The sequence below is a fragment of the Pezoporus flaviventris genome, unplaced genomic scaffold (genome assembly GCF_033815535.1).
Source record: "Pezoporus flaviventris isolate CSIRO_AGI_PZ_B2104156 unplaced genomic scaffold, CSIRO_AGI_Pfla_v1 ptg000036l, whole genome shotgun sequence".
NCBI classification, from domain to species: domain Eukaryota; kingdom Metazoa; phylum Chordata; class Aves; order Psittaciformes; family Psittacidae; genus Pezoporus; species Pezoporus flaviventris.
Window position 1 is genome coordinate 36,293,398 of NW_026892584.1, and position 26,350 is coordinate 36,319,747.

Below are 26,350 nucleotides of genomic sequence, written 5' to 3' on the forward strand. Positions count from 1 at the left end.
TTTTTCCTATCTACTAGAATTCCCTTAAAAGCCATGAACTGGCAATACCTGAATATCTCTAGTATGTTAGGGTTTATTTCCCCATTTTGCTTTGTGAGGAAAGGCCTTCCTCTCACCTGAGCTTGAAGAACATTGTTCTACTGTAGGGCTGCATCTTTTGTGGGTTTTAGATGTTCCATGGCCACAAGCTTGCTTTATTTTTCCTGGTATGCTCATTTTCCCCAGTCTTCTCATCTCAGCACCCCTTGATGTTGATGTTGCCTTACAGCATGAAAGGGGAAGAAATGGGTAAATATCTCCATAGAGGACCATTTGGCTTTAAAAATACACATAGAGCTAAATGGATGGTTTACAAATGTGAGCAAGGTGTCTTAGCAGTCTTACAGGGATGGAGTCACAGCTGCTAGAATAAAAAACAGGTCTGTGTGAACATGCAGAATATCTTGGGCAACACTTCACTACGGATAAACACTTTGAAAGTTAAGTTGAAATAAACATTATCAACCTACTGTTTCTAGGCATATTGCTATTCATTTATTTAACACACCTGTTCAATGGGACTGAATGGTCTCCCTGTGTGTTACAAGGACTCTGGGACTTTTCCAATGACCAATTTCACATAATCCAGACACTGTGAATATTTTATTTATTATTATCAGCATCTTTATTGCAAGCAATACTTTTTAAGAATTATTTATGTGTTTAAAAAAAAAAAAAATCAAGGTTAAATTTGGCTGTCTGTTCTGGGGGCATAAATCCAGATTAACTTTCCTTTTAACAGTAACTTTACTCAAGGTTTTGTGAACAGAATTTGGCTTAGTGTCTGCTGAAGAAAAATGTAGCAAAATATACACTCCTTTCTCTAAATCCTGAAGAAATGTTACCCATACGCTACTGAACAGTCTTAATATAAGAAAGCAGTGGAATATTTTCAGTTTTGTGGCTATGTTCTTGGTCTTACTCATATTTTATATAGGCATTGTTTTAAATTACTGGCACTACATAAGAGTATGTCAAGATGCATCATATAAACAGATGCAATTTACCATGACCTTGAGGCAGCATGACGTGTATGTTGTATTACATTAGTTATCAAAATATGTTCTTATATAGTATGGTACCCACTGTACTAGATAGAGAAAGATAGAGATAGAACATGGGTTGTTGGGCATACTGTACAGAGTTGGAAGACATATGCAAGTAATATCTCCATATCTATAGCCACATCATTAGTATCTTTTAAAAGAGACTAGTAATAAGCAATAGGAGAAAAAATAAATCCAAAAGGCTTTGCTTCATTGTCAAGGTGACATTCTTTGCTGAAAAACTGAAAACTCTGAACATCAGGAAATATGTAACTGGGAGAGTTACTGAGCACTGGAACAGGTTGCACAGGGAGCTTGTGAAGTCTCCCTCCCTGGAGATAGTGAAAAGCTGTCTGGACATGGTTTGGGCAACTGGCTCTAGGTGACCCTAGTTGAGCAAGAGGGTTAGACCAGTTGACCTCCAGAAGTCCCTTCCAACCTCAAAGAGTCTGTGATTCTGTGATATCCACAACTCCCTTCAGCAAGCACTTGTATAGCAATTTGACAGTGCACGGGAGTTAGGAAATCCAGTTCGTCCCATGTTCCTTTCTTCACTGCCTATCCTCATGGCCTTGCCAGAGCATTTGATGAGTTAATCATGACTTTTCCCCATATGCCACTCCTCTGCTGTGCCACAGAGCTCTACCCTGAGCCCTGAAGGAATGCGTCACCTCACTTTCATGTTTTTCCAGATACGTTACTCCATGCAAAACCAGCTTGTTTCCCCTGGAGCATGGGACCTGCACAGTTGATCGGACACTTTTCCCCATGCTGTGCGTGCTCTGAGCACAAGCCAGAGGGGCAGCTGCTCCCATGGATCAAGGGCCTGTCTCTCCTGGCTGTGCCCTGTTTGTGCAAATTAACCTTCAGCAGCTCACTTCAACCTTCTGTTCTTCCCCACTCCCCTTCCCATGCTTTGTACTGTTATAATTTTGTAAGCCGCTTGGTCTAGGTATCATTCTGACTAACTGTGTCTGGTTTCTAGCCCAGACGTCAGCAGGGGTTGCCGCATGCTGCTGCAATATAAATGACTAATGATGATGATAAAAGGTGTGGGAGTTGGTTGCCTGGAGTGTTATCCTACTTTGATAACTTTGCTTTAGAAACTAGCTTCTTCCTCAAATTATCTGTTATTTTATCTCATTAGGTCTAATATTCTAAAAGTGGCAAGGGATTTTTGGATGCCTTTTTTGGAGTGTTCATTTTAGGACTTTGAAAGAGGCTTTGAAATTGTCAGAGGTTGGATGATGTTGCTGTGACAGTGCCAGTAGCCTTCAGCATGAATTGCAGGTTATTGGCACTTTCAAAGAGTCAGCTGCAACTGTGTCCTAACAGATGTGTTTGATAAGAAAGTGCTCTATTTTTAAATTTGGGCTGAAATAGGTAATAATTACGAACAAAACAGTATGTGAAAAGAACATTATCAAGGTTGCACAGCTCAGCACTTGGAGTTAAGAAATGCTGCAAGTAAAACTGTCTCTGCTCCGTTAATTTGCAACTGTGCACAGGTGCATCAGTCACAGACTATTTTTGCCCAGGATCTGAGTCTCGCTTGGTGCACATAATAGATGGCACAGAAAATCAATTCTTGATTTTCTTTTCACTGTTCAATGCATAGCTCAGAGTCTGCTGCAAAGGCAAAATTATTTCCCACTGGGACATTCCAGGCTGTTCCACTGTGCAGGTCCTTGCCACATGCTAACACTGACTAATTTCCATTTACAGAACCTTAATAGCAACTCTGGGTATCATTGCTGTCTAGTACAGCTGGTAACCTAAGGCAAAAACCAGTAAGATTACAAGTATTCATAAATGTAGATGCCTGATGTAATTTTTTGGAGAACCAGACAGTACATACTCCAGCTCCCAGTGACTTCCATTACAATGGCTAGTACTCACCACTTTCAAATAGTCAAGCCTCCATGTTTAAGGCTCCCAGAAATACAGAACAGGAAAACAGCTTTGAAAAGTGTGGTATGAATGTGTTGTCCTGTTCCAAGACTGCTGCTTGTTTTTCCAGACTCTCCTGCCACCTTTTAAATGCTGAAAAAAAGAAATTATATATATATAAATTAAGCATCCTACAAGCAAAAGCTTTTTTCTCTCCTCTTTGACGGCAATGCATTGTGCTCTGACTGAAGGTGGAATCTGGTGGACAGAATAGTGCTTAGTCTATTTGATAACGCATGAAGAGAAGGAGGCTGAATTCATCCTGGCTCACTTTTAATTGTGGTATTTTTGGTTGGTCTATCAAATTAATTTCAAAAAAACCCAAGCAATCAAACAAATAAAAGATTTCTTTTCTAAAAGCAAACTGAAAACCTTTTGGTATTCAAATTTTTATCTTGACAACCATCAATGTAATTTCAACCTAGTGCTACAAAGCTGCTTCGAGCTCAGGGAGTAATTACACAGGATAAAAATGACAAGAGGGAATTTCTTTTACAAAACTGATCATTTAAAAATAAAGGTATTTTCATATGCACAAGGCCTTCATCAGCACTTATAACAAACTATCTCAGCTACAATAAAATTGAGAATGCAGTCATTGCTACAAAAGTGCAGATACTTGAGTATTTCACAGAAAACGTTGCCAGGTTTTTATATGGATAAAACAACAACTGGTTTCCAAGTATCATTCCTATAAACAGCAAAACTGGGTGATTGGGTTTTTTTCCTCAGAAAATATGTTCCCTGAGACAAATAGCTAGCATTTGTATAATTTCAGAATAAATAGTTATAATTTTTAAAAGTTCCAAAAGTGCTAGAACACAACTATCCAACATCAGAAAGTACCAGTTGGCTAGAATTATTTGCAGTTTTGCAGTGTCCATTAATATAACTGTAATTAATAACTAATTTTGGAATAAAGATATAGTTGCAACTAAAAGGGGGGACACATTAGGCTTTCTATAGTGTTGTTGTACCCACAAACCAACAGCTCTTTTCTAGATAAGTTCTGGTGTTATATGCCTCAGGCTTCTGGATGCTCTTCTAACAGATGTTTGTTTTTTGTATGGAGAGGTCACATCCAACGCAAAGGTAGTTTCATCCATTACTGGCCAAATTATCTTCTGGTCTTGGCTGAATTTAGAAATGTTCTATAGCAACAAATTAATACAGATTTGTGTCACTTTTCTGTGTCTTAATATTTCTTAAATGTCTTCTGAAGCAGCTCAGTTTCCATTCCAACATGCAGTGGTGAGGGCAGATCTTCAAATTGCTTATGACTGAGGTTATGTGCCTTCTGGCAGATAGTGGAGACCTGTCTTTCTCTGAGACTTGGATATTGTATGGTTTTCCTTTTACAGAGCTTCAACGTATTTTTGTTCCTAAAGGAGAACTCTGGAAATGCCCTTGAAACAGAAAATGAGGTGCTGAGATCTGAAACGATGGAAAGAGATACTTTCTCATCTCATTCTCTCCCATAGCTGTTTCAGCTAATGCTATTTTTGTCTGGGCAAAAATGTGACTTTTACGGCTTTTAGCAGTTGGGGGACTATTATTTAATCTGAATATGCCAGAATCCAGGTCATTGTAAAGGTTCTTGATGATTCTGCTTTTTTAAGCTCAGGAAAGATAAGGTAGAATTGAAAGAATGTAAATCCCAGTGCACAGACTCCACATTAATACCCGAAGCCCAGAAAAGTTTTGTCTTTTCTTGCTTCAAAACCCACTCATATAACTAGAAAAGGCAGGGAGAAAGGCAGGAAAAATAACCAAAAGCATGGAGTGGCTTCTGTACAAGGAGACAACTATTCAGACCTCGATTTTTTTCAGTCTTGAAAAAAGGTTACCACAGGGATAATGTAAGAGACTTACAGCATTCTAGGTGGCCTGCAGTATAAAAGCCAGGTGCTTACTCTTTCCCAGATTACATAAATGAGGATTGAAGTAACAGGTTCAAATAACTATGTATCTTTTCAAATGTCTCTTAATTATCTTTTGAGCTCATTACTGGAAGACACTGTACAGAAAAAAAAAACCACAAAACACCATGAATTCAAGTAGCAATTAGACAAATTTAGAGAAAACAGATCTATGAAGGGGTATTGAACCCAAAGATGCTTCCTCTGGTGGAGAATGTCCTTGAGCTGCAGATTTCTGGACCCTAGTTAGGTATAGTGGGGTAAGCAATACTGCAGTCATGCTTTACACCTTTGGCTTGAGCTAACAGTAAATGGGCACCTGCTCAGCTGGGCTGTGGTTTGGCTCCATTTAGCTACTTCTATGCCCATAACACGTGTTTGGTCTATACTGGACATCTTATAACGCAGTTCTGGGAAATGTTCCCTGTGGCTAGCACTTTCTGTTCCCACTGACAGTAAAGGAGCAGCAGTGAGACACAAAAGACCTGCTCAGGCTGATGTTTGGTTTCTCGTCTCCATTGCAGCTGCTGCTTCTGGGGCAGAAGCCCCTCAGGCTCTGCAGGACAGTGCTCAGAAGACACTATATGAACAGGCAGCGTGAGAAATCTGTTCCCCATCATTGTATCCACAATATGAAAATCTCATCTTTCAGCACTAACCATTTGTTGCAGCAGAGCAGTAAACTGTCTGAAAATGGAGCATGCACAGTCAGTATTTTTTTAGAACCAGTGCATTTGCACACAATGCAGAGGGATTCATGCAAAAAAAGTAAACATAGACCCTGTCATTCTTCCTCTCTTGCTGATAGAAGATATCGGAGGCTAACCTCAAGACTAGTGGAAGGGTGGAAATGCTATTCTAACTCAAAAAGTCTGAAAAGAAATACAGAGTAAAAGGAGGAAAATGGCAAGTGTGTGCTGCAGTACCAACTGAGAGTCAAATGGTTTTGCTTTTGAGCATTATCACCAAGCAACCAAGCACAGTGCTGTGTATCAGGAAAATGGATTGTAAACACAAAACAGGCTTGTCTAGCCCAACCAGAATTACACTGAAATTTCACCATTGTTTGGACCTAGCCAGAAAATTAATCATATCTGGATTTGTGAAATTTGGATTTCTAATGGTAGATGCTTCCAGTTTGTTTTAGATAGACTGGTCAGTTTAATTAATAGCAATTAATTCTTCATAGTGCATCTTGTATCAAGGGGAGAAGGGTATGGATTAAATAAGACCTATGTTTCAGTCAGGCTTGTTTCTATCACAAACTAGAACTCATTAAGCTTTATGAATCCTGATGTATGGGAAACTGTGTAGGTGGAGGATTCAAAGGCTGTTAATGAGTCTGTGGATAGCACTGTCTGCACGGTTGCAGGTAAGGGGGAGCCTGTAGAGCCTGGATTTAAGGATCATCCTCTTGCTACATGTCATAGCTTTGTTTCTAAGATAAGAGTACTTACATTCAAAACATCTGGTCTCTTTATAATAGAGCTTAGGTATCCTAAGCATTTCAGGGTTGTGCATGGTCCCAGATACATGCATAAGGAGAAGGATGGTAAAACTGGCTGCAAGTTCTTTGCCTCCTCTGAGTTCTGAGCTGCCTGGGAGACAAAAACTGCTGCCAGAACAAACTGGATTAGACCCATGGTGGGGAGCAGGATGAGCCCTGTAATGTGTTACTTATTTGAATTCTGCCCTCTCAGAATAAGCTCTTTGTTGCTGAGTGCTTTCCTTTATTTTAGAGGAGGTCTCATGCTGCTGAGACCTTTGGAAATATCCTGGCTGTAGTGCTATAAATAGCATGTGTTTCCCACTGACTAAAACCTGCCAGCAGCAACCTGATGTGGGTTTATATTCCTGCTTGAGGACTACATAAGCGTTTGTGTCGTCTCTCCACTGAGACATCTCTTTGCTTTAGGCACTGGTCTCTGCTTGCTGCTGGGGTGTGTTACTGAACCTGGCTCACATTCCTGATCTTTCTGATCTGGGTACATTTCCTTGTCTCCCCTCTCTCCACTCTGATGGTAGGCCTTTGCTTTTTTCAGGTATCCTGATTCTACCAGGTATTAGTTTCTGCTTATTCTATTTCAATTCATCTGCTATTCATAGATACTGCACACTGTCTGTGCAAGCTGCTGTGTCTCTAGTGAAGCTTATTATGGCCTCAGAGCTTCTTTTGGCATTATCTTGCATTTACATAGTGCCTTTCAGTTTCCTGACATCCAACTCTAAAAATAAATACCAATGTGTGTCCCTGCACCCGCCAGTGCTTCTCTGAGCAGGATCTTGACTGATAGCTGACAACATAGTATGTTAGTACAGTTTAGGAGAGGATTTATCCAGTCAAAATGGTATAAGGATTGGGAGTCACACAGAAGTCAGAATATGGCAAAGTCATCAACAGAAGTCAGAATATGGCAAAGTTGTCACAGAAGTAAAAATATGGCAATGTATTCATTAGAAATAGGACTGCTAATGAGCACAAATGTGTGAGCTTAGTCTGTCTTTGCCCCACAAAACATTAGCAGCAGTGCAGTATCCACCTAACTGCCGTGCTCAGCATCTTGCTTTGGGGGCTGTCCAGGACTTGAGCTGAGCACCCAACTTTGCCGGGTCTGTCCTTGCAGGAAAACAAGGTTAAAATAACTTGTTAGGAGTAAAGGAGCAAAATTCCACTTGGCTGTAATGTGCAAGGGGGGTTAAATCCTCAAGGACCCTTTCTTCCCTGCTTGGTAATAGGAGCACTTTTGTGAGATAAAAGGCGTCAGCTCCAGCATCTGAACTCACGCTCCACTTTGTAAGATTTCTGTGCCCTCTTCAGTTTGATAATCAAAACAAGTTTGTGCTGTGTGTTTCTTATCCCCAGAGGGTGGAACTATCCTCAGAAAATTAAAGCTCTCTTATCTCTTAATGTGTCATCACAACTAATAGCCTGGGGACTGCAAACAAGTTTGAATATCAAAACAATTTGGCTGGTGATTGTCTGTGATTATGGATTAAGAATACAAAATTTGTGTTTATTGATATTCAAACTAGATTTAATACAAGGAGCCAGACCCTCAGCTGGTGTAAACAGAGGTGGCTCAGCTGAATTTGGGGAAGGGAGGCTGCTTTGTACCAGCTCAGCATCGGACCCTGGGAGCCTTTCCGAAGTTTTTGTTCTTGTTTTTCAAAATGCCAGAATGGGGAGAGAGGGACGAGTGTGGAGGGCACCTGGCAGAGCCCAGACCGTGCTCCCCTCCTCTTATTTCCCCAGCGGCCTCTTTCTGCTGTGAGCACCCTCCACTTGCGGCATCTTTGGGGAGCTCATAAATAATGACTTGGAAGAGAAGTGATTTAAGATTACAAAACTTTTTCAAGAGCAAGTCAAGGTGCCAGCATATTCAAAAGCTGACAGATATATCAGGGCAGGCACTTCATGAGGGATGTGCTTTGTATCCTCAATGTGATAAACATACTGCAGTAAATTCGCAAACGTGCACTTTTGCTGCTCCCTTTTCCAAAGCTCTGCCACTAAACCATCACCTTTAGATCAGTCACTGCTCATGCTAGAGCAGAGAGATGAATGGGATTATCTCCTTTTGCTAGAAATGTTTAGTCTAGTTCACTGGGCTGTTTGCAATGACAGTTGGGTGCAGAAGGTCCCACAGATCTGGGGACATGGTAGTGGGTGTATTTTATAGCACTGTTGGATTTGAAATTTTTCATGTTTACACCTCTCTCTTTTGGAATTATTTGTGGGGCCTCACTTTTGTTATGGATCATTTCCTGTCATGGACATAGGCTGGGCAGTTCTTCAAAGAATTCCACAGATAGATAAGAAACTGAGGCAGGGAGACTATGTGGGTTTTTCATACATATATAAAAAGTCAGCAGAAGTGCAAGGAGGTGAATAGTGCAGGGAGTGTCCTAAGCACTGAAATGTCCTTTCCTCCTTTGTGCAAAGCAGAATATATGAAATACGTATCTTTTCATGGATAGCTTCTGGAATACACATCTTTTCAAAAGGCTGTGTCATGGTTTAAGCCCAGCTGGTAACTCAGAACCTCACAACCGCTTGCTCATCTCCCCCTTCCCTCGCCCTGCTCTGGTGGGATGGGAGGAGAATTAATGCATACCCTATGGGTTAAGAAGTATTGAGTCAAATAACTGAAGTATAATATACAGCTACTAGTACTACTACTACTACTGCTAATGATGATAAGGGAAATAGCAAGGGGAGAGAATATAAAACTGGCAGGAGAATGGGGAAAAAACGATAAACACAAGTGATGCACAATACAACCACTCACCACCCACCGACCAATACCCAGCCTGACCCAAGCAGTGATCTGGGCCTTCTGGGTGACTCCCCTCAGTTTATATACTGGGCATGATGTGCTGTGGTATGGAATATCCCTTTGGCCAGTCTGGACCAGGTGTCCTGTCTCTGCTCCCTCCTGGCTTCTTGTATATCTTCTCACTCACTTGCAGAGCATGAAAGACTGAAAAATCCTTGATCAGGGTAAGTGCTACTGAGCAACATCTAAAAATTTTGGTGTGTTATCAGCATTGTTCTCAGGTTAGAGCCAAAACACAGCACTGCACCAGCTACTGGGAAGGAGAAAAAAAATCCTGTTACAGCTGAAACCAGGACAGGTTCTTAGGTTGATGTTAGGTTGATGATGAATCTTGCAAAATGAAGTAGGAAACATTAATTTTGATGTGGCAGGAAAGTGCATTCCCAATGAAGTAGTAATTAAGTAAGAAGTATAGTTATTAAAGAATTGGTAAATCTAGTGCTCTCTATGGCTTCTGTATCAGCAGTTCTAGCAGCAGTTCTGTATAAGGAAAAGGTGTGCTTCTGACAAGCATGAAGTTTGATCAGAAATATATGAAAGGAGCAATGTGTCTTAAGAATCTTAAATACATGAAACGATGTCAAATAAAAGAAATCAATTTCCAGAAGAGAATAATAAAGGTTGATAAAAGGTATCAAAGAAAGCCAGAAAACTTTTCTATTTTCTTAATTGGAGCAATTATATTAAAACTGACAGCAAATACTTTCCCAGTAACAAAAAAACACCCACAGACCTCAGCCAGCCAAAATACTGCTGTGAGCCTGAGATCTGTGAAGGTTAAAGCCTTGAGTCTACCATTAGGAGACTCCTCCTCTTCTCCCAAGGTCAGTCCTTAAATGTGGGGAAGTAATTTTGATTCTGGTCTCTTCACAGTTCAAAGCCAACGCTTACCTTGATTTCAACAGTGCTATATTTGGCAAAGTACTAATATAATTGTATTTGGTCCCAGTCTTGTCCTGTTTGAATGTTAAATGCCTCTTAATACCAAGCTCATTGCGCTAGCTCTCTAGCAGAGTTTAGGTGTATGAAATAGCAAGCAGTGTGGACCCACTGGAGAAATCCCTTTAGGGAAACAAATGGCGCCAGTGTCCACACCACACATGTTTTGGGGGGTTTGCTTTAGGCCAGTTTCTATCTGGACCCCTGCTGCCGTGGACTGCAATTTCTTTTATTGTTTTTATAGCACATGAAGCACTCCTGGGACACACCTTTTGCGTAGTTTCATCAGTTCATGTAGTTGCAGGCTGTATCATAGCATGAGCTAAGTACAGCACACAGGCATGACTGGAGCAAGAGAGATGACCTCCAACAGATCACACTGTGCATCAACCCATGTATAAACTCTCAACTGCTGTTGCCTTCTTGTTGTTCCTTCGTGTTCATCACGTCCCAGTCACCAGCTTCTCCATGCGTATTTCACTGAATCCCACTGAGGACTTTTTTCCTCATTTAAGGCCCCTTAGTGGGACAGAAAATATCTGGCAGTCCAAGTCATGCTGGTTGTGTTTTGTTTTCAAACTGCTCAGCATCTCCTTGCTAATATTAAAAGAAGAGAAAAGTGATAGTGCAACCTCAGATCAGAGATTGTGCAGCCCAGGGACTGGTTTATTTGGTTTTTTTCCAAATAAACAATGAAATGCAAACATTTGGACAGAGGGAAAACCTCCCAGTTACTGGAGGGGAAAAGAACATGATATCCAAATGACTCATGGCTTTATGGGTGAAGTAATTGCTGCGAGTCATAGCTTGGGACGTGTTTTTTTTTTTCCTCCCAGTGCCTCTATCACAGGATTTTCTCACCTTTCCCAGTCCTTCCGTCTTTTCAGCTCAATGGAGCTGCAGGTCAGGGCTGCCCCCTGGTGGTAACTGCTGATGGGGACATGCCCATAGAGGCGGTGGCCTGTCCTTGGGGAGCCCTCATCCCCCAGAACATCCATGCCACATGGGATCTAATGGTTTTGCTCCATGGGTTAGCAGAGGGAGGAATGAGGAAAGTGACTGTGCCCCCTTTCTCTTCCAACCAGATGCCTCCCACAGGCACAAGATGTTGCAGAGCATTTTTTGCTACATCCTACCATTGCTTCCTGCAGCAGAAAAATCAGGGAGTATGCTTTACAGCTCAGGAGACAACAGCAGGGCATTGCCTGAACCCAGCTGTTGGCAGATCAGTTGGCTTTGGGAAACCAGCCAAACTTCTTCAGTTTTCTAGGACGCTCTGGTTTGCCCATGAGGTTAGAATCTGCAGCATTAGATAAACACAGATAAATAGAATGTATCTGTTTCCAGTTTGAACAATCAAATGTTTATCCAGGTCTTAATGCCTGGCTGGAAGACCAAAGGAGTTTCTTTATCTGTGGATCCAGCAGTACCAGGAGTCAGGGCTGGTCCCACATTTGAAGAATCTTCTTTCTTTTTTTAAGCAGTTCAGAGGCTGGGGCTGTTGCTTGGGAAATGACTGTATTCTCCCTGCAGGCAGATCGATACATTTCAGCTCACTGCACTGCAAGTAACTTTTCATTGTACATTAAGAATGAGGAAAATAAAAGCCAAGATGGATGTTATTTTCGTTGTGCTTTTATTTTGAATTATTTATTAGGAAGTTACTGCTGTCTTCTTTCTCATCAGGAGAAAAAAATGCTGTTGTCTTTGGTGATTTTTCCTATTAAAAAGAAATGAGCTCTTCCCAGTTTTATTTCCCTCACCTAGTTGCTTCTTGGTACTGAAGTGTAAATCTAGGGTTTCCACAATTTGACAAGAAGGTCTACTGCAATTCAAGTGCAGGCAAAGTCCCCACTGACACTGGTGGCGTCACACCTCATTGATACATTTCTAACCAGCTTTATAACAACATTGCAGATGAGTTATATGTGTAACAAACAATAGCCGGCACATAAACAGAGTGTTATAGAAGGTTATGAGTAATCTACAAGCTAGCTTAACTATCATTTTAATTAAGCATTTACTAAATAGTTAGTAAATTATTTATCCTTTTAAAATTAATTCTTAATATAACGCATTATGGGGCAAAAATTCTGCAATTGGCTCCACTAATAATATGAGTTTGGAAACTAACAATACATTTTGATGTTTTTATTCTGAAATCTAGGTTATCTGGAAGGGGAGGATAAAGAAACTGGCCACCAAGATGGTAATCACTAGTGGAAATGAAGAAGATAAAGGCAGTCAAGAAAAGGAAAGCAAAGAAGAAACCATCTTGGCAATGCTTGGAATTATTGGGACAATTCTGAACCTCATTGTTATCATTTTTGTGTATATTTACACAACGCTGTAAACTAGAAGGCCTGCAAATAGACCAGATAAAACGGCCATTGAGTGACAACAAACATTGCTGACTATTGACAAGTTGTTTAACCAGAATTGATTCTGTATTATATTAACACATCATATAAGCACTGCCTGCAGGCAGCAAAGGCTGAAGCACAATTAATTTAACAAGACTTTTTCACACAGTCTTGCTCTCTTCCTTTCTGTTTGGTTTTCATTTTGGGGGAAAATGACTGCAATTATGCAAGGTGTAGTTCTGAAGAACTCCATGAGGGATATGTTGTTTTAATACAATTCATTAAAAAAAGAAAGAAAGAGAGGAACTGTACACTATATACAATTAGAAACGTATACTGTATACCCACAAAGATTGAACTTCAAGATAGCTCCATAGCACAGATCACGTGTCTGTTATGTCAAATGACTTTTTTCTCTTGGTTTTTGCTTTTACTTTCATTGAATGTGACAAGCTTTTTATTTAGAATGAACATATGGTGCAATCATGAAAAAAACAATTCAATTGAACAAGGTCTGCCTAAACATGATAAAATGTTGGGAGAAATATATTATATGATTGCTTTTCCTTTCTCATTTGCCTAGCATCTGTGTCTGTTCATATCAATGTTTATAAATATCTATTTTTAATAAATGTGCTATATTTTTAGCATGAACCAAATATTTGGAGACACTTGTATTCATGAAGCTAAATTTTGTTTGAAGTGCCCTTTTTGACAATGGATGTTATTTTTCTCAGCAACTATACAGCAGTCTTGTCTGCAGCCCTCTCTCAGTGGTTTGAAGCAGGCTTGCATCATGCTCATATGCATGACTTGAAGTTGGAATGTCAGCTGAAAGCATTGCTGCTTAATACGGGAAATAGCAAAACAATGTAAGGTGACCTTTGGAGACTGGTTGCCGGAAAAAAGGCTTTATTTATAGTAAAAAAAAAAATTAATATTGAAGCATCTCAAAAAAAAAACCAAACCAACAAACAAACCCAACAAAAAACCCACTACAGAATTCACAGAATTCCTGGCTTCCAAAATCTGGTCACACTAAGTGCATATATTGAGAGAAGTGAAGAAGAGGTTTATGCAGTTGAAAAGAGAAATTTAGAGAGCCTGTAGTGAAGGGGTTAAGTGAAATCCAGACTGTAAATGAAGAGTATATTTTAAATGTGAAGATCTTTTACGCTTCTCTGACATGTGCTTTATCTGAGGTCAGTATAATGAAATTTTCTGACTTGTGTTTTTTACAGGATTGTATAATGATGATGATCACCATTTTTCTTCAGAATTCAGTACCTATAAACATATGAAGCATTAAAAATATGAGACCTCGATTGTGCCTCAAGCTGCCTAAGTACACTGCCCACTAACTGACATATCATCTTAAAAAATAGGTCAGTTAATTGTTTACTGACTTCTGGTTTGGATTGCATCCTTAGATGTACAAGGGGAATTGCTATTGAAGTCAGCAGGAGCTGTAAAAAGTTTGATACAAGAGTGTAATTGATTTTAGTGATTAGTCTTCTCCTTCTGGAATCAATAAGGAGATTTTTTGTGAGTTCCAGGGACTAGGACTGCTCTCAAAAGCACAGAATTTCATTGCAGGATATAAAAGCAAGCCTGGAAAACCCTGAGGGGCACCTCTCATAAACAGAGGTGTTTAGTCTCTTGTGGTATTGCACATTCAATAATATTGCTGAAACCAGGACACAAAACTAATTTGAAGAAGGGAAAAGGTCAGTAAATAAAATGAAATTAAATCACATATGAAGACCATAGTAAAAAAAGAGCAAAAATAATCTCATGTTAATGAAAACAGGGGTGAGAGAGATGAGAAAATGAGCAGAGATTTAAACAAGCAAGAGAGTGCCAATCATGCCAATGTGGTTGAGGAAACATTTGAGTTTGGACAGTGCTGGTAGAGAGGTAGGTCTTGGAGAGGATGAGGACACTAGTGGCACAGTTCTGTGGAGCTGAGTGAGGCTGATCTTGGTTTTTAATTTATAGTTATTTATTGGTAATTCTAAGGAATTAGCAAAGTCTGCTTTTGGTCATACTGAATAAAAAAAAAAAACAGCAAAAACCAAACAAAAACAAAACCTAAAATATATTTGCCTCCATGTTTTATCTTCTGGTTATACTACTGCTGATTGCAGACCATTGCAATGGCACTGGTGGTCTTGTCCCAGAGCACACCTGCACATACTCCAGGCAGCTAACTCCAGCCTGCCTCTCATGCTGGCAGGATCTTCCCTGCAGATGTTTCTCTTGAACCTCTCCTTCTCCAGCAAACACAGAAGCAATCAGCCTGAGGCTCATACCCATCTTCTAGAGGTAAAGCCTGGGAAAGAGCAGTGTCTGAGTCAAGAGATGCCTGATGCCTGATATTTCTTTCTCTCTCTGCATGAAATAATACCTGTCATCTTCTTGTGGGCATGAAGATGCTTAAGGAATAAAATTTCATTAAGTATTTCTCTTAATATTAAAAATTATAACTCTGCATTGTAAAACAACATACTACACTCCTTACCCTTAAAGTAGCAACTTCTGCTGTTCATCACAGTTGTACTTCTTCAGACATGAACCAGCATCTTCACCAAGACAGGCCCAGCAGATAGCCCAAATGTGTTTAAGCTGAACTGATGGATCAAAAAGCCTAAGACTCTGTTTTTACTGTGTCTTTCCCAACAGAAGACCAATTAGGGGAAGAGTTTCCAGCTACAAGTGTTCTGTACTTTGTACTTCGCCTGTTAGTCTTAGCATAAGCAGTGTGTCCCCATGCCTACGGCTCTGTGCCAGAAGCAGCTGTGTGCTCTGTGCTTTGCCACAGGGCTTTTATTACGCCCTGAAAAAGGAGAAAAGGTTTATCCTGTTCCATAAAAAGTTTTAATAATTAATATTTTAATTTTACATGTTTCTGTTCACAGATGGACCTAGAAATGTCCTGGGACAAGTACTTCTTAAGTAGATTAAGTATTCATTTAAATAAAAATGAAGAGTTCCCTTCGAGGAAAATTTCTTTACCTTTTATTTGGTATTCATAAACACTGATATGGGAAAAGTATGTTTTCAAGACTGACTTTTGAAGGGAAATGTCTTATACAAAGATCTGAAGGCATGCCTACCCAGGTAGCCACACACAGGCCTGCTTTCATCTGAATGCCTGCTGGAGCCAAATTACCATCATGCTTTTTTTATGTGAGCAATTTTCATCATGTACCTATAAGAAATATTCAGTTAAATAACATATACCGTGGATACCTTATAGTCAGTAAGTGCAGTATAAATAGTTGAATAAAAGTCTCATTACAGGTACTGAATGGTAAATATGCTTTGGCAAGGAAAAGTCCGGTACTCTTATTTTTGGCTTGTAGTTAATACAAATAGTTTCCAAAGTATATTTTTAAAACTAAGATATTATTCCATTAGCAACAGGAACTTCATGTTTGCACTTGAGTAGAAGGCAATTAATATACAATATCTTAATAAGATATGAGAACATCACCTTTTCCTTCTGCCAACTAAGAATACGATTGCATTTTTAAATTATCTTATGTAGTTTGATAGTTTGTGTACAGGAATGAAAAATATTTTCCTGATGAGACAGGAAGGTGAGATTCTCCCAACTAGTGTTGTCTGATGGGTGCAGAAGACTTTCAAGAAAGATGGTGATAAAACCATGCTGTGTACACAACAAAGTGAGGAGAAAGAAGAAAGATAGGCTATCCCTCATCTCTGGTTCCTACAACTGCCACTGAAAATTCATCATCTCAGGAATCATGTCTTCATACAGGAATATATCTTCCTGTGTGCTGACTGACAGGACACTCTTTTCAATAATGTACCTTTGACTCCTTCTTTTTGCATCTCTGCAACTTGGGAGAGTTTTTACACATACCCAGCCTGAGAGTTTCTGGAAGCTGCTGGTTTGGGTTATTGTGGTGTAAAAGTCTACTACAGGGCAGAGTTTTATTATTTTAAGGACAGTCGGTAATCATCTTCATATTATTGTCTGATAGTGTAGGGGATACTTTGCTGACTGAATTCCCAGACCCATCTCTCCCTGGCCCACAGGTCACTGATTCAGTAGACATCCAGTTACCAAAAATCTTCAGTTACATTGTGATGAAACTTTAGTATGAAGCATTGCTCAAGTCCAGGAGTCTTATATTTCCATCTAATCTATGTCCAGGAGCTCACCTCAAATCCCCCGAGGTCTCATCCATGTCAAGAGGTCTCACTGTTTCTGAGTGAGAATTGACATTTCAGAGTGCATGGTGGCATAAGCAAAGAACTTGGCCCAGAGAGGGAAACAGGGATAGAAAGTAAATGAACTAAAGCTTCATGGAGGCAGCAGTGCAGAATTTACTAATTGAATAGTTGTGGTTTAGCTGAAGAACTTTGTTTCTGGCTAAAACAGAGTATTTTGGATAAAAAATATTTTTCCTTGGAAAGTTTCTGGAAGAAATATGTCTAATTGAAAGAAAGAACCTCATTGAAATTGTTTCAACAGCATTTTCCAGCAGCAGCCTTCCAAAGAAAACACTGACCAGGCCTCTCAGTGATTCTGGCTTGCTTCCCAAGAGTACTTCTTGGCAGCACAGTACCACACTGCACATGTGTGTAAGCACTGGAAGGCTTTGTCGTCTTTGAACAAGAATGCAAGAAAAGCTCTTCATCTTTATTTCCAGCAGGTACCCCCCAGAACCTGTGCTGCTTCTGTGCCTGGCTGTGCATTTTGGAGTCTCTTCCCAAAGGGTCTTACAAATTCACTGTAGCTTTCCTTCCCCACTACATATCCAAGAAGAACAAAACCTGTTCAGCATGGAAATCTCCACAACAGCCTGAAACCCCACATGCATCCACATGTGAACATGCATCTACATATGAACCATCTGGTATCCAGTAAGACTCTTGTCTTAAGCATTAGGTTTGCTTATTGGCATTTCACCTGGGGACTCAGATGGTGAAAGGCAATTTGTAAGATCTAAAGCACTCAACTGTTTCCAACTTTGCATAATGTAGCTGTTACCTAGAAAGGTACCTACTCATCCTGTGCAGTGCCATGTGCATGGCACGCAGTCTTCCATGTGCAGTGTCTCACTAACAGAGTATCCATGACTGTGAGGCGGGTTTGGCCCCTACATCAGGATTTTGCATCAAAGCCTAGATCCAAAGTCAAACTCTGTAGAGTGAAAGGACATCCTTCCTTGTCCACAGAAAGTACTTAGCTATGCTCATTCTTCTTCTGCAATCAGGACAGATTCAACTTAAGATGGTCCATGCACCACTCCTGACTCTCTTGTGGCAGCTGCAGAGCTTCCTTCCTCCTGGGTGGAAAAAAAAAAACAGCTTTGGGCTTTTGCAAGGCAGAGATAGCAGCAGGAGCAATTACTTCTTGCTGGCAATGACCAGGTCACTTGCCTGGAGTGTTGATGGGGACCCTTTTCCCTCCCGTCACCCCACATAGCCTGGAAAATACAAGTGTATTATGTGGCCTCTGGGTTATCTACAGGCTCAGTCACCAGTTTGACACAGGCAGGCTTGTTTTATGATGCTGAGACTTTGTTATGCTCAAATGCCTCCTGGAGCCAAATCTTCAGCAAGAGATTGAAGGCCCTGATATCTTAATCAGGCCTGATATCATGAAGGTCTCAGGATAAGAAGTCTCAGTCATGATCAGTCTCTGGCAGCAAAGTGTTAATGGACTAGCATTAGCAAGGGACACCAAATGGGAGCCATGGTGAGCCAGTTAGTGCAGAGGAGATTGGCTGCCTTTCACAATACTTGCCTTCTGGAGGAGCAACAGTATTATGGTGGATTGATATCGCTGGTGGGTAAATGTAATAAAATGTTTGTGTAGCAGGGGAGTGATTTCTTACCTTTAGTTCCTGCAGATTTAACGGGAAAGGCTTTATAAATAACTCTGGCTTTGTCAATATAAGATATGGATTAAAATTTACTACATGTTTTCAAATTTTAATGTGTTGCTTTTTTTCCCTCACCAATCAATTCAAATTTTGTTTTGCAGATATTATTCCTATTTTTGTAGTAACACTGGCTAATACAAAAATGCTGACATTGGATGCATAAGGAACAAAGGAAGAAGATATTGTCAATTTTTAGTAATTTGCTATTTCTGGCAGGAAAAGATAGTCAGTGGTTTTCTTTGCATCCAGTGCACATCGTTAGCAGTATTTTTATAATAATATGATAGATTTAAGCTCCATTATTTCTGGAGTTTAAATGAATTTTGTGGGACAATGTTTCATCATTTATAGCTGCGCATTTTCAAACAGATGTCAGCAAACAGAGAAACATATGAAATGTTTTCATTAGCTAAAAGAAAGCAATGTCAGACATAAACATTTTTAGAAGATCTGAACTCAAAAGTAAGACCACATAAGTATCATTATTACACCCCTGTTGATGTTGCATAATACACACCAGGCCATAATTTAGGTGCTCACTGTGCTAAGACTATGCATGGACATAACTCAGACTATGGGGCTAAGTTATGTATATTAACTTCACAGTTAATATGTGAACTTCACATATTAATGTGAATATATATTATATATATTAACTAACTTAATATATTAACTATATATATTAACTATATATATTAATATATTATATATATTAACTAACTAACTAACTATATATATTAACTAACTTAATATATTAACTTCACAGTTAATATGTATATAAGTATGTATTTGCAGATTTGGGGCATTAGCTGACAGTTAGCTGACAATTCAGCTACAGCAGCAATACAATTAATCAGACAGGGAAAAACAAAAAGTTTCCTGTACAACGAGCTATTTCTCTTTGCCTCATTGACCTTATTTTCAGCTGAACTGTTTGAGACTGTGATTGATGAGAATGACACTAAAACCTACCTAATATAACCAATGGAAGAATCAAGACAATGGCAAAATATTCACCTACACCTTCCATCAGAAACTAAGCATTTCAGCATTTCCCTAAACTGCTTGGAAAAAAATCTCAGTGCTGGATGTTTTCCATTTTCCTTTATATTATTCACCATCAGCCAATACACCAATTCATTAATGGCTTAATCACATTTCTATTTGATTGTATAATAATATTTATGTACAGTTTCACTGAGCTGTGCAAACATTAGCAAATGGATTTTGCCTCCTTTGCAGCTGTTTAAGCTTTGTAAGACTTTCTAGTAAATACTGACCTCCGCTTTTAAAGATTAAGCAGAGAAAAATAATCACAGCCTTAGAGCAACATGCAATTATACAAACCACATTGCACATTTAGGTGCAAAGTATATGGCCATTTACACAAAACAGGTAGGCTTATTTCTTGAGCTTGTTCATATGGCCAGCCCCAGGTGACCCTGATGCTGTGCTGAGTACAACAGTCCTGCATGATTAGGTTCTTCCAATTTTATAAAAAGGAGCTCAGCTGCCAAACTCCTTGAAGCAGTGCATCTACCTTTGCAACTTACAGAGCACCACAAAAAAATCTGATGATCACAGACAGTGCTCAGCTTCTGGCTGACCTTCTGTTGTGGGGCAAGAGCCCTTAGTGCACTCTGACAGACCAAGTGCCTGGTACCCTTTATACTTGGTGAAAGGCAATTATAGCTAGGCAATTAACTTTCTAAAATTTGAAATATCACTATTATCAATGTCCCTGGTTCTATGGTGCAAAGATGTCAGATAACATCAGAGCTATTAAAGAGGCAATAGCCAAACACTGCCACAACAGAGAATCCTTGCTGTTGTGTTTGGGTGTTAAAACACCCAAACCTGAGGCTCTCCTCCCTCTGCTGTGACTTCCCGTCATCAGAGATGCTTCTTCTACCCACTGAGTATTTGTCATTCTTTGAAATGGTTTTTGGCCTGCGCCAAAGCAAAACCCTCAGCAAATTCAAATATTGTCACAGAAAGTCATTTAGAAACAATTGCTTATCACAATTTGGTTTTATACATTTTAAACATGTTTTATTTTAATTGTTTTAATTTTTTTAAAAGAAAATGCATTTCAGGCTAAAAAGTTGTTTCAGAGTAAAATCAAAACTCTGTTCCAAAGAGCTGTAATACCTTGCCTGAATGAATTTTCATTAGCATCAAAGAAATTCTGTGGAGAAAAGAAAAAAAAGACAAACAAGCAATCTTTTTGTTGAGTTATCACGCTCTTATTGAAAGCTACCTGGATTACAATGTTCAGACCAACTCTTTCAAGCATCAGTAGTCCTTCTGTATGTGGTAGAAGGTATCAAATAGAGACCCCTAACGCTCTTAAATTTCTTCAGTTATGGTTTCCCATTTCTCCACTTACTTTCACAAAGGTAGATGGTACCTTTCAGGGACAGCAACAAACCCCACAACTCTTGCACTTTAACTCCAGCTTCATGGTTTCCTCCCTGAGGTGGCCATCCCCTACATACAGAGTCCAAAGCAGATCCTGTGCCTAGGCAGACAGAGCCCTCAGCCCTGCCTCCCCTGGCACTGGTTCACCCTAGGGATGCTGTCCCGTGACAAACAAAACTGGTCAGCAAGAGAGAGCACCGGCCAGGAGGCTGAGACCTGCCTTATAAAATTTGTTGTGCGAATCAGCAGAGTATTCAGGAGTGTTCAGCAATTAATGCCTTTTAGTTTATTCAGGTTTTTATTTTTGTGTTTTGTGGGGTTTTTAGTTACTCATAAATCTTTTGTAAACTGAGGGCACACCTCACCACATAAGTCTTGTGAATCAGATTGCTTCTCCCGTGAGTCTGGGAGCACTAAATGGAAGTGGAAAGCGTGAGACTGTGAGATCTTTGCTTATTGTTGACACACTATAGAAAATCTACAGAGTTATACAGAGCCTATGAGCACAGAGCTGCCTCTCCCCCATGCCTGGCTGTTGGCCCCGTTGTCCCTCACGCTCTCGGGGGGTGTTTGGGGAGCATGAACATTTTTCCCATCCTAATTGAGTTTCATGCTCAGCTGGCTTTGTTGCGATGAGAGCGACTATGGCAAGTGGCAGAGCATCAGGGGACCACGGCTGGGGTGTCTCTGGGATTTGAAAGGCTTTTGTTCAGCATCAAAGTCTTGCTGCAGTTGCTGGTTGCCTCATGCTTCCATGGAGCTTATCTATCACTCACAGGTACCAGAGCTGCTTGGTTTTCAGTTCTCAGATAATTAGGGATAATTTGTAAGTCCAGCTCAGCTTTTTAGAGCCACTTACATGATTCTTACGTGACTTGTAAGCACTTTCATGGCATGTAAGAATACACAGTAGCACGCTTCATTCACAGTGCCTGGAGTACTCAAATTCTTCATGCAATTGCTGAAATACTCCCATTATCTCAACTGCATAATGGAATTAAAAAATAATAATCATAATAGAAGAGGTTAGTAATTTAAATTGATTCAAATATTGTTGCTTGTACTGAAAACAAAGGGTTCAAAAAAAATCAGTAGCAAAAGTAGGCTTTGATGCCACAAAACCTGAAGAGGATTAAAATCCCATGTTATTAAAATACCACAATTTGCTTCCTTTGAAAAGAGGGGATCCAGGTAATTGTTCTGGTTCAGAAACAGCTCTGCAATTACCAAATGAGATATAGATAAAAAAAATTCATAAAACTCTTTTTCTTCACAGCATATAACAAAAAGCCCAAACCCAATGATCCTTGCACTTCAATTCCACTGCCTGGAAACTAAATAAAGAAATCAATAAGCATGCAGAGTGTTTCTCCATCAGCCCATGCTGGGTTTGCAGAAGGATGTATTGAAGTGCGGCTAACAGTAAAAGTCTGACTGGTACTTTCCAATATCCTTTCAGATCAGTAAGTTTTTATTTATAGTCCCTGTCCCCTGTACAGAGGATGGATATTCTTCCTTCCAATGACATTTCTTCTTTCTGTGCACTTTTTATTCACCAAGGCCTACATGATAGTATTGTCAATGTCATTGCCAAGAAGTGGTTTTAAAAGAAATTAAATAGTCCAGTTGTAAAAATAAAATGTATGTCAGTTTGCATCAATCAAAGCTACACAGAACAAAATGTATAGATCCCAGTAAGCAATAAGCGCTTTTGAGAAACCATGATTTCCTAAGGATTGGCAGAAGCAGAAGGATGTGCAGCACATATCCAGGGGCTCTTTGAAAACTATTTTGGAAAATAAAACTCTATTACATAAAAATTCAATATATTAGTTCAGTTCAGTGGCTTTTCTTTGATAAGATTTTTTTTCATTACATTCACATATATGGAGGGTGGTGTATCCCAGCTGTCAGTCCAGCCCCTACAGATGTTGCATGACTAGAGCTGAAGTTACAGTCTCGCTCCCAGGTCTGAATCCAGCAGGGCATTTATATTTGCATTTCTCTCCAAGAAAGTGTGTGGTCCTGTTGTCTTTCTGGGCTGCCCATAAGCTTGAAAGTAAGTATATGCTTAAGTGCTTCACTGGAGCAGTGCAGCATCCTGCAGCCACACTGACGCATTCAGTCCAATTCACTTTTCAGGGAGGTTATTAGTGCTTGAAGTATTTCTCTCAAATGGAAGAAGGGAATAAATGTCCCAGAGCACTCATTCATTTCCCTCTCAGTCACTTTCCTCCTTTCTGCAATTCCCTTCTCCTATTTTCCTGGCTCGTAACATCAGCCCTGTCACTTCCTTACAAAACATCGCTGCTAAGCAGTCCTGCTTTGTACTGCTAGATCTCTCTGCTTTGTGGCTCTCAGATTTAAACTGAAAACGTCTTTCTTGCCCAGGGCCTTATTTATACTTCTGAACCCATTTCAACCCCCAATAGCACCAGCTGTTGAGCGTCATCATTTCCTACAGCCAAACAGCTGTGGGGTGCTTTCTGCTGCATACCTGTCATACCTTGCACTTTCTACCAGCCTTGCTTCTTCCCTTATTTAAAGCTTGCCAGAAAAAAAAACCACGCTCTGTAGTGATTGTATAGCTACCCCTCAGCAAATCTTTTCTGCCTGGGAACAAAGAACAGCTAGTGAGGGAGAACTAGTACCAGGGCAGCTAGAGAAAGGGCTCTTTGCAGGTTGGTTTAAACTACCAGGGTTTCTTGGACTGAAGTGTAGCCATCAGAGCCTCTGGGTGAAATTCTATGATTCCCAAAGGAAGAGCAGTATATGCATGGATCTGTAGCTATAATGAGTGCTGCATTGCAAGGACTGTGTGAAATTCCTTCTTTACATGCTTTGGTAAATAAAGAAAGAGCTGAGGAGTGGGAGTGTGAGTATATCCTACAAAGAGGCCTCTGTGGTTTTTTGATAAAACTTCTTAGAAAGAAAGAAACCACTTTGGCTTATTATCTGTTGATAACCCATTCTTCCTGCACTGTTAGTCGTCACTTACAGCACCAGTGTTGGTGATCAAGCTGATTTCATACTTACAAGGTCACAGCTAATCTAATCAAATGCTTGCAGCAGTGGGTAAAGAAGCTGCTGCCCTATAAATCTGTCTAATTGTGATTCTGTATACTTTTTGAGCTGTTGTTTGTTTTAGGGGATTGGAAAAGCTCTGGAAGACACAGGCAGATCTAGGGAGACAGTCCTGAGATCTTACGTGCTCCATCACAGCAGATGTAGCCATGCTGGTGGTGAAGGGGATTTGGGATCAGAGCAAGTGATTTTAATGAAGGCAGCATGGATCTATGAGCAAATACATTCTCATCAACATGACTAAGAGCAGGCTTCAAAGGAACACTGGAAAGAAGCAGGGAAGTATGAGTCATCTGTAGAATGTCAGTTTTCATGTGTCTTTATGCAGCATGTAATTATTTTTATACACGTTTAATTAATTCTTCGTGTTTCATCTGGGACTACATTTGTTTGTCATTCTCCTTGCTGGGTATAGCGTTGTGCTGTTACAATGTCAATGACTGTTGTGGGAGTGGGAAGCCTTTGCAGAACACAGCAGTGAATGCAGCTGCCCTGAAAACTGTTCTGAGTTGGAGACAACATCTGAAGGTACTCTGTGATGAAAATTATATGTTCTGTTGCACAGCTGCCTCCTGCACCTGTGTCCAAGGCCAAAGCTCCTGGTGAAGTTGCTAAGCCACTGTCCATCATATTTAAAAAAACGTGGCAGTCAGGTGAAGTTCCCAATGACTGGAAAAAGGGAAATATAACCCCCATTTTCAAGAAGGGGAAAATGGATGACCTGGGGAATTACAGACCAGTCAGTCTCACCTCTGTGCCTGGCAAAGTCTTGGAGCAGATTCTCCTGGAAGGCATGCTAAGGCACATGAAAATCAACCAGGTGCTTGGTGACAGCCAGCATGGCTTCACTAAGGGGAAATCCTGCCTGACCAATTTGGTGGCCTTCTATGATGGGGCTACAGAACTGATGGACAGGGGTAGAGCAGTTGACATCATCTACCTTGATTTGTGCAAAGCGTTCGACACTGTCCCACACGACTTCCTTGTCTCTAAATTGGAGAGACATCAATTTGATGGATGGACCACTCGGTGGATAAAGAACTGCCTGGATGGCCGCACCCAAAGAGTTGTGGTCAATGGCTCAATGTCCGGCTGGAGACCAGTAACGAGTGGTGTCCCTCAGGGATCGGTGCTGGGACCGGTATTGTTTAACATCTTCATGGCTAACATAGACAGTGGGATTGAGTGCGCCCTCAGCAAGTTTGCTGATGACACCAAGCTGTGTGGTCTGGTTGGTTCCCTGGAGGGAAGGAATGCCATCCAGAGGGACCTTGACACGCTTGTGAGGTGGGCTGATGCCAACCTCATGAAGTTTAACCATGACAAGTTCAAGGTCCTACACCTGGGTTGGAGCAATCCCAGGCACAGCTACAGGCTGGGCAGAGAAGAGATTCAGAGCAGCCCTGTGGAGAAGGACTTGGGGGTGCTGGTTGATGAGAAAATGAACATGAGCTGGCAGTGTGCGCTTGCAGCCCAGAAAGCCAACCGTATCCTGGGCTGCATCAAAAGGAGCGTGACCAGCAGGTCGAAGGAGGTGATCCTGCCCCTCTACTCTGCTCTCATGAGACCTTACTTGGAGTATTGTGTGCAGTTCTGGTGTCCTCAACATAAAAAGGACATGGAACTGTTGGAACAAGTCCGGAGGAGGGCCATGAGGATGATCAGGGGACTGGAGCACCTCCCGCATGAAGATAGGCTGAGAAAGTTGGGGCTGTTCAGCCTGGAGACGCAGACCTCATAGCAGCCTTCCAGTATCTGAAGGGGGCCTATAGGGATGCTGGGGAGGGACACTTCATTAGGGACTGTAGTGATAGGACAAGGGGTAATGGGTACAAACTTAAACAGGGGAAGTTTAGATTTGATAAAAGGAAGAAATTCTTTCCTGTTAGGGTGGTGAGGCACTGGAATGGGTTGCCCAGGGAAGTTGTGAATCCTCCATCCCTGGCTGTGTTCAAGGCCAGGTTGGGCAGAGCCTTGGGTGAGATGGTTTAGTGTGAGGTGTCCCTGCCCATGGCAGGGGAGGTGGAACTAGATGATCTTAAGGTCCTTTCCAACCCCAACTCTTCTGTGATTCCATGATTCTATAAGCCTAAGACAAAGGGCTATTGAGCTGTTTGGTTTAGAAATAAAGTAAAGTATTTTGTCTGAAAAGAATTAAAAAAACAATAGAATTTACCTTTGTCATCAGGAGAAAAGTTGTTTCTTAGTTGTCTATTGATTTTTTTTTTTTTGGGGGGGGGGGGGAGTGGGGGCTTTATCCATGAGAAGAAGACCCTGATTTTTCTGGAAAGGTAAGTTGTTGAAGCTGTTCCACGAAGACTTGGTTTGTGC

The 26,350-nt window shown here is 40.6% G+C and overlaps 1 protein-coding gene and 1 long non-coding RNA gene across 2 annotated transcripts in view; one reads left to right on the forward strand and one right to left on the reverse strand.

The window, feature by feature from the left end:
- The window catches only part of TUNAR (TCL1 upstream neural differentiation-associated RNA), a 169,409-nt gene extending 156,157 nt beyond the window's left edge, over positions 1–13,252 (forward strand). The window contains exon 5 of the mRNA XM_061463935.1: positions 12,398–13,252. Coding sequence (XP_061319919.1) covers positions 12,398–12,583 — 186 coding nt within the window. The 3' untranslated portion in view covers positions 12,584–13,252. The remainder of the gene's footprint in view (positions 1–12,397) is intronic.
- LOC133274562 (uncharacterized) overlaps positions 1–25,739 on the reverse strand; it is a 275,687-nt gene extending 249,948 nt beyond the window's left edge. Inside the window, exon 1 of the long non-coding RNA XR_009745182.1 lies at positions 25,290–25,739. This is a non-coding gene — a long non-coding RNA (uncharacterized LOC133274562). The remainder of the gene's footprint in view (positions 1–25,289) is intronic.
- Between the last annotated feature and the right edge of the window lie 611 nt (positions 25,740–26,350).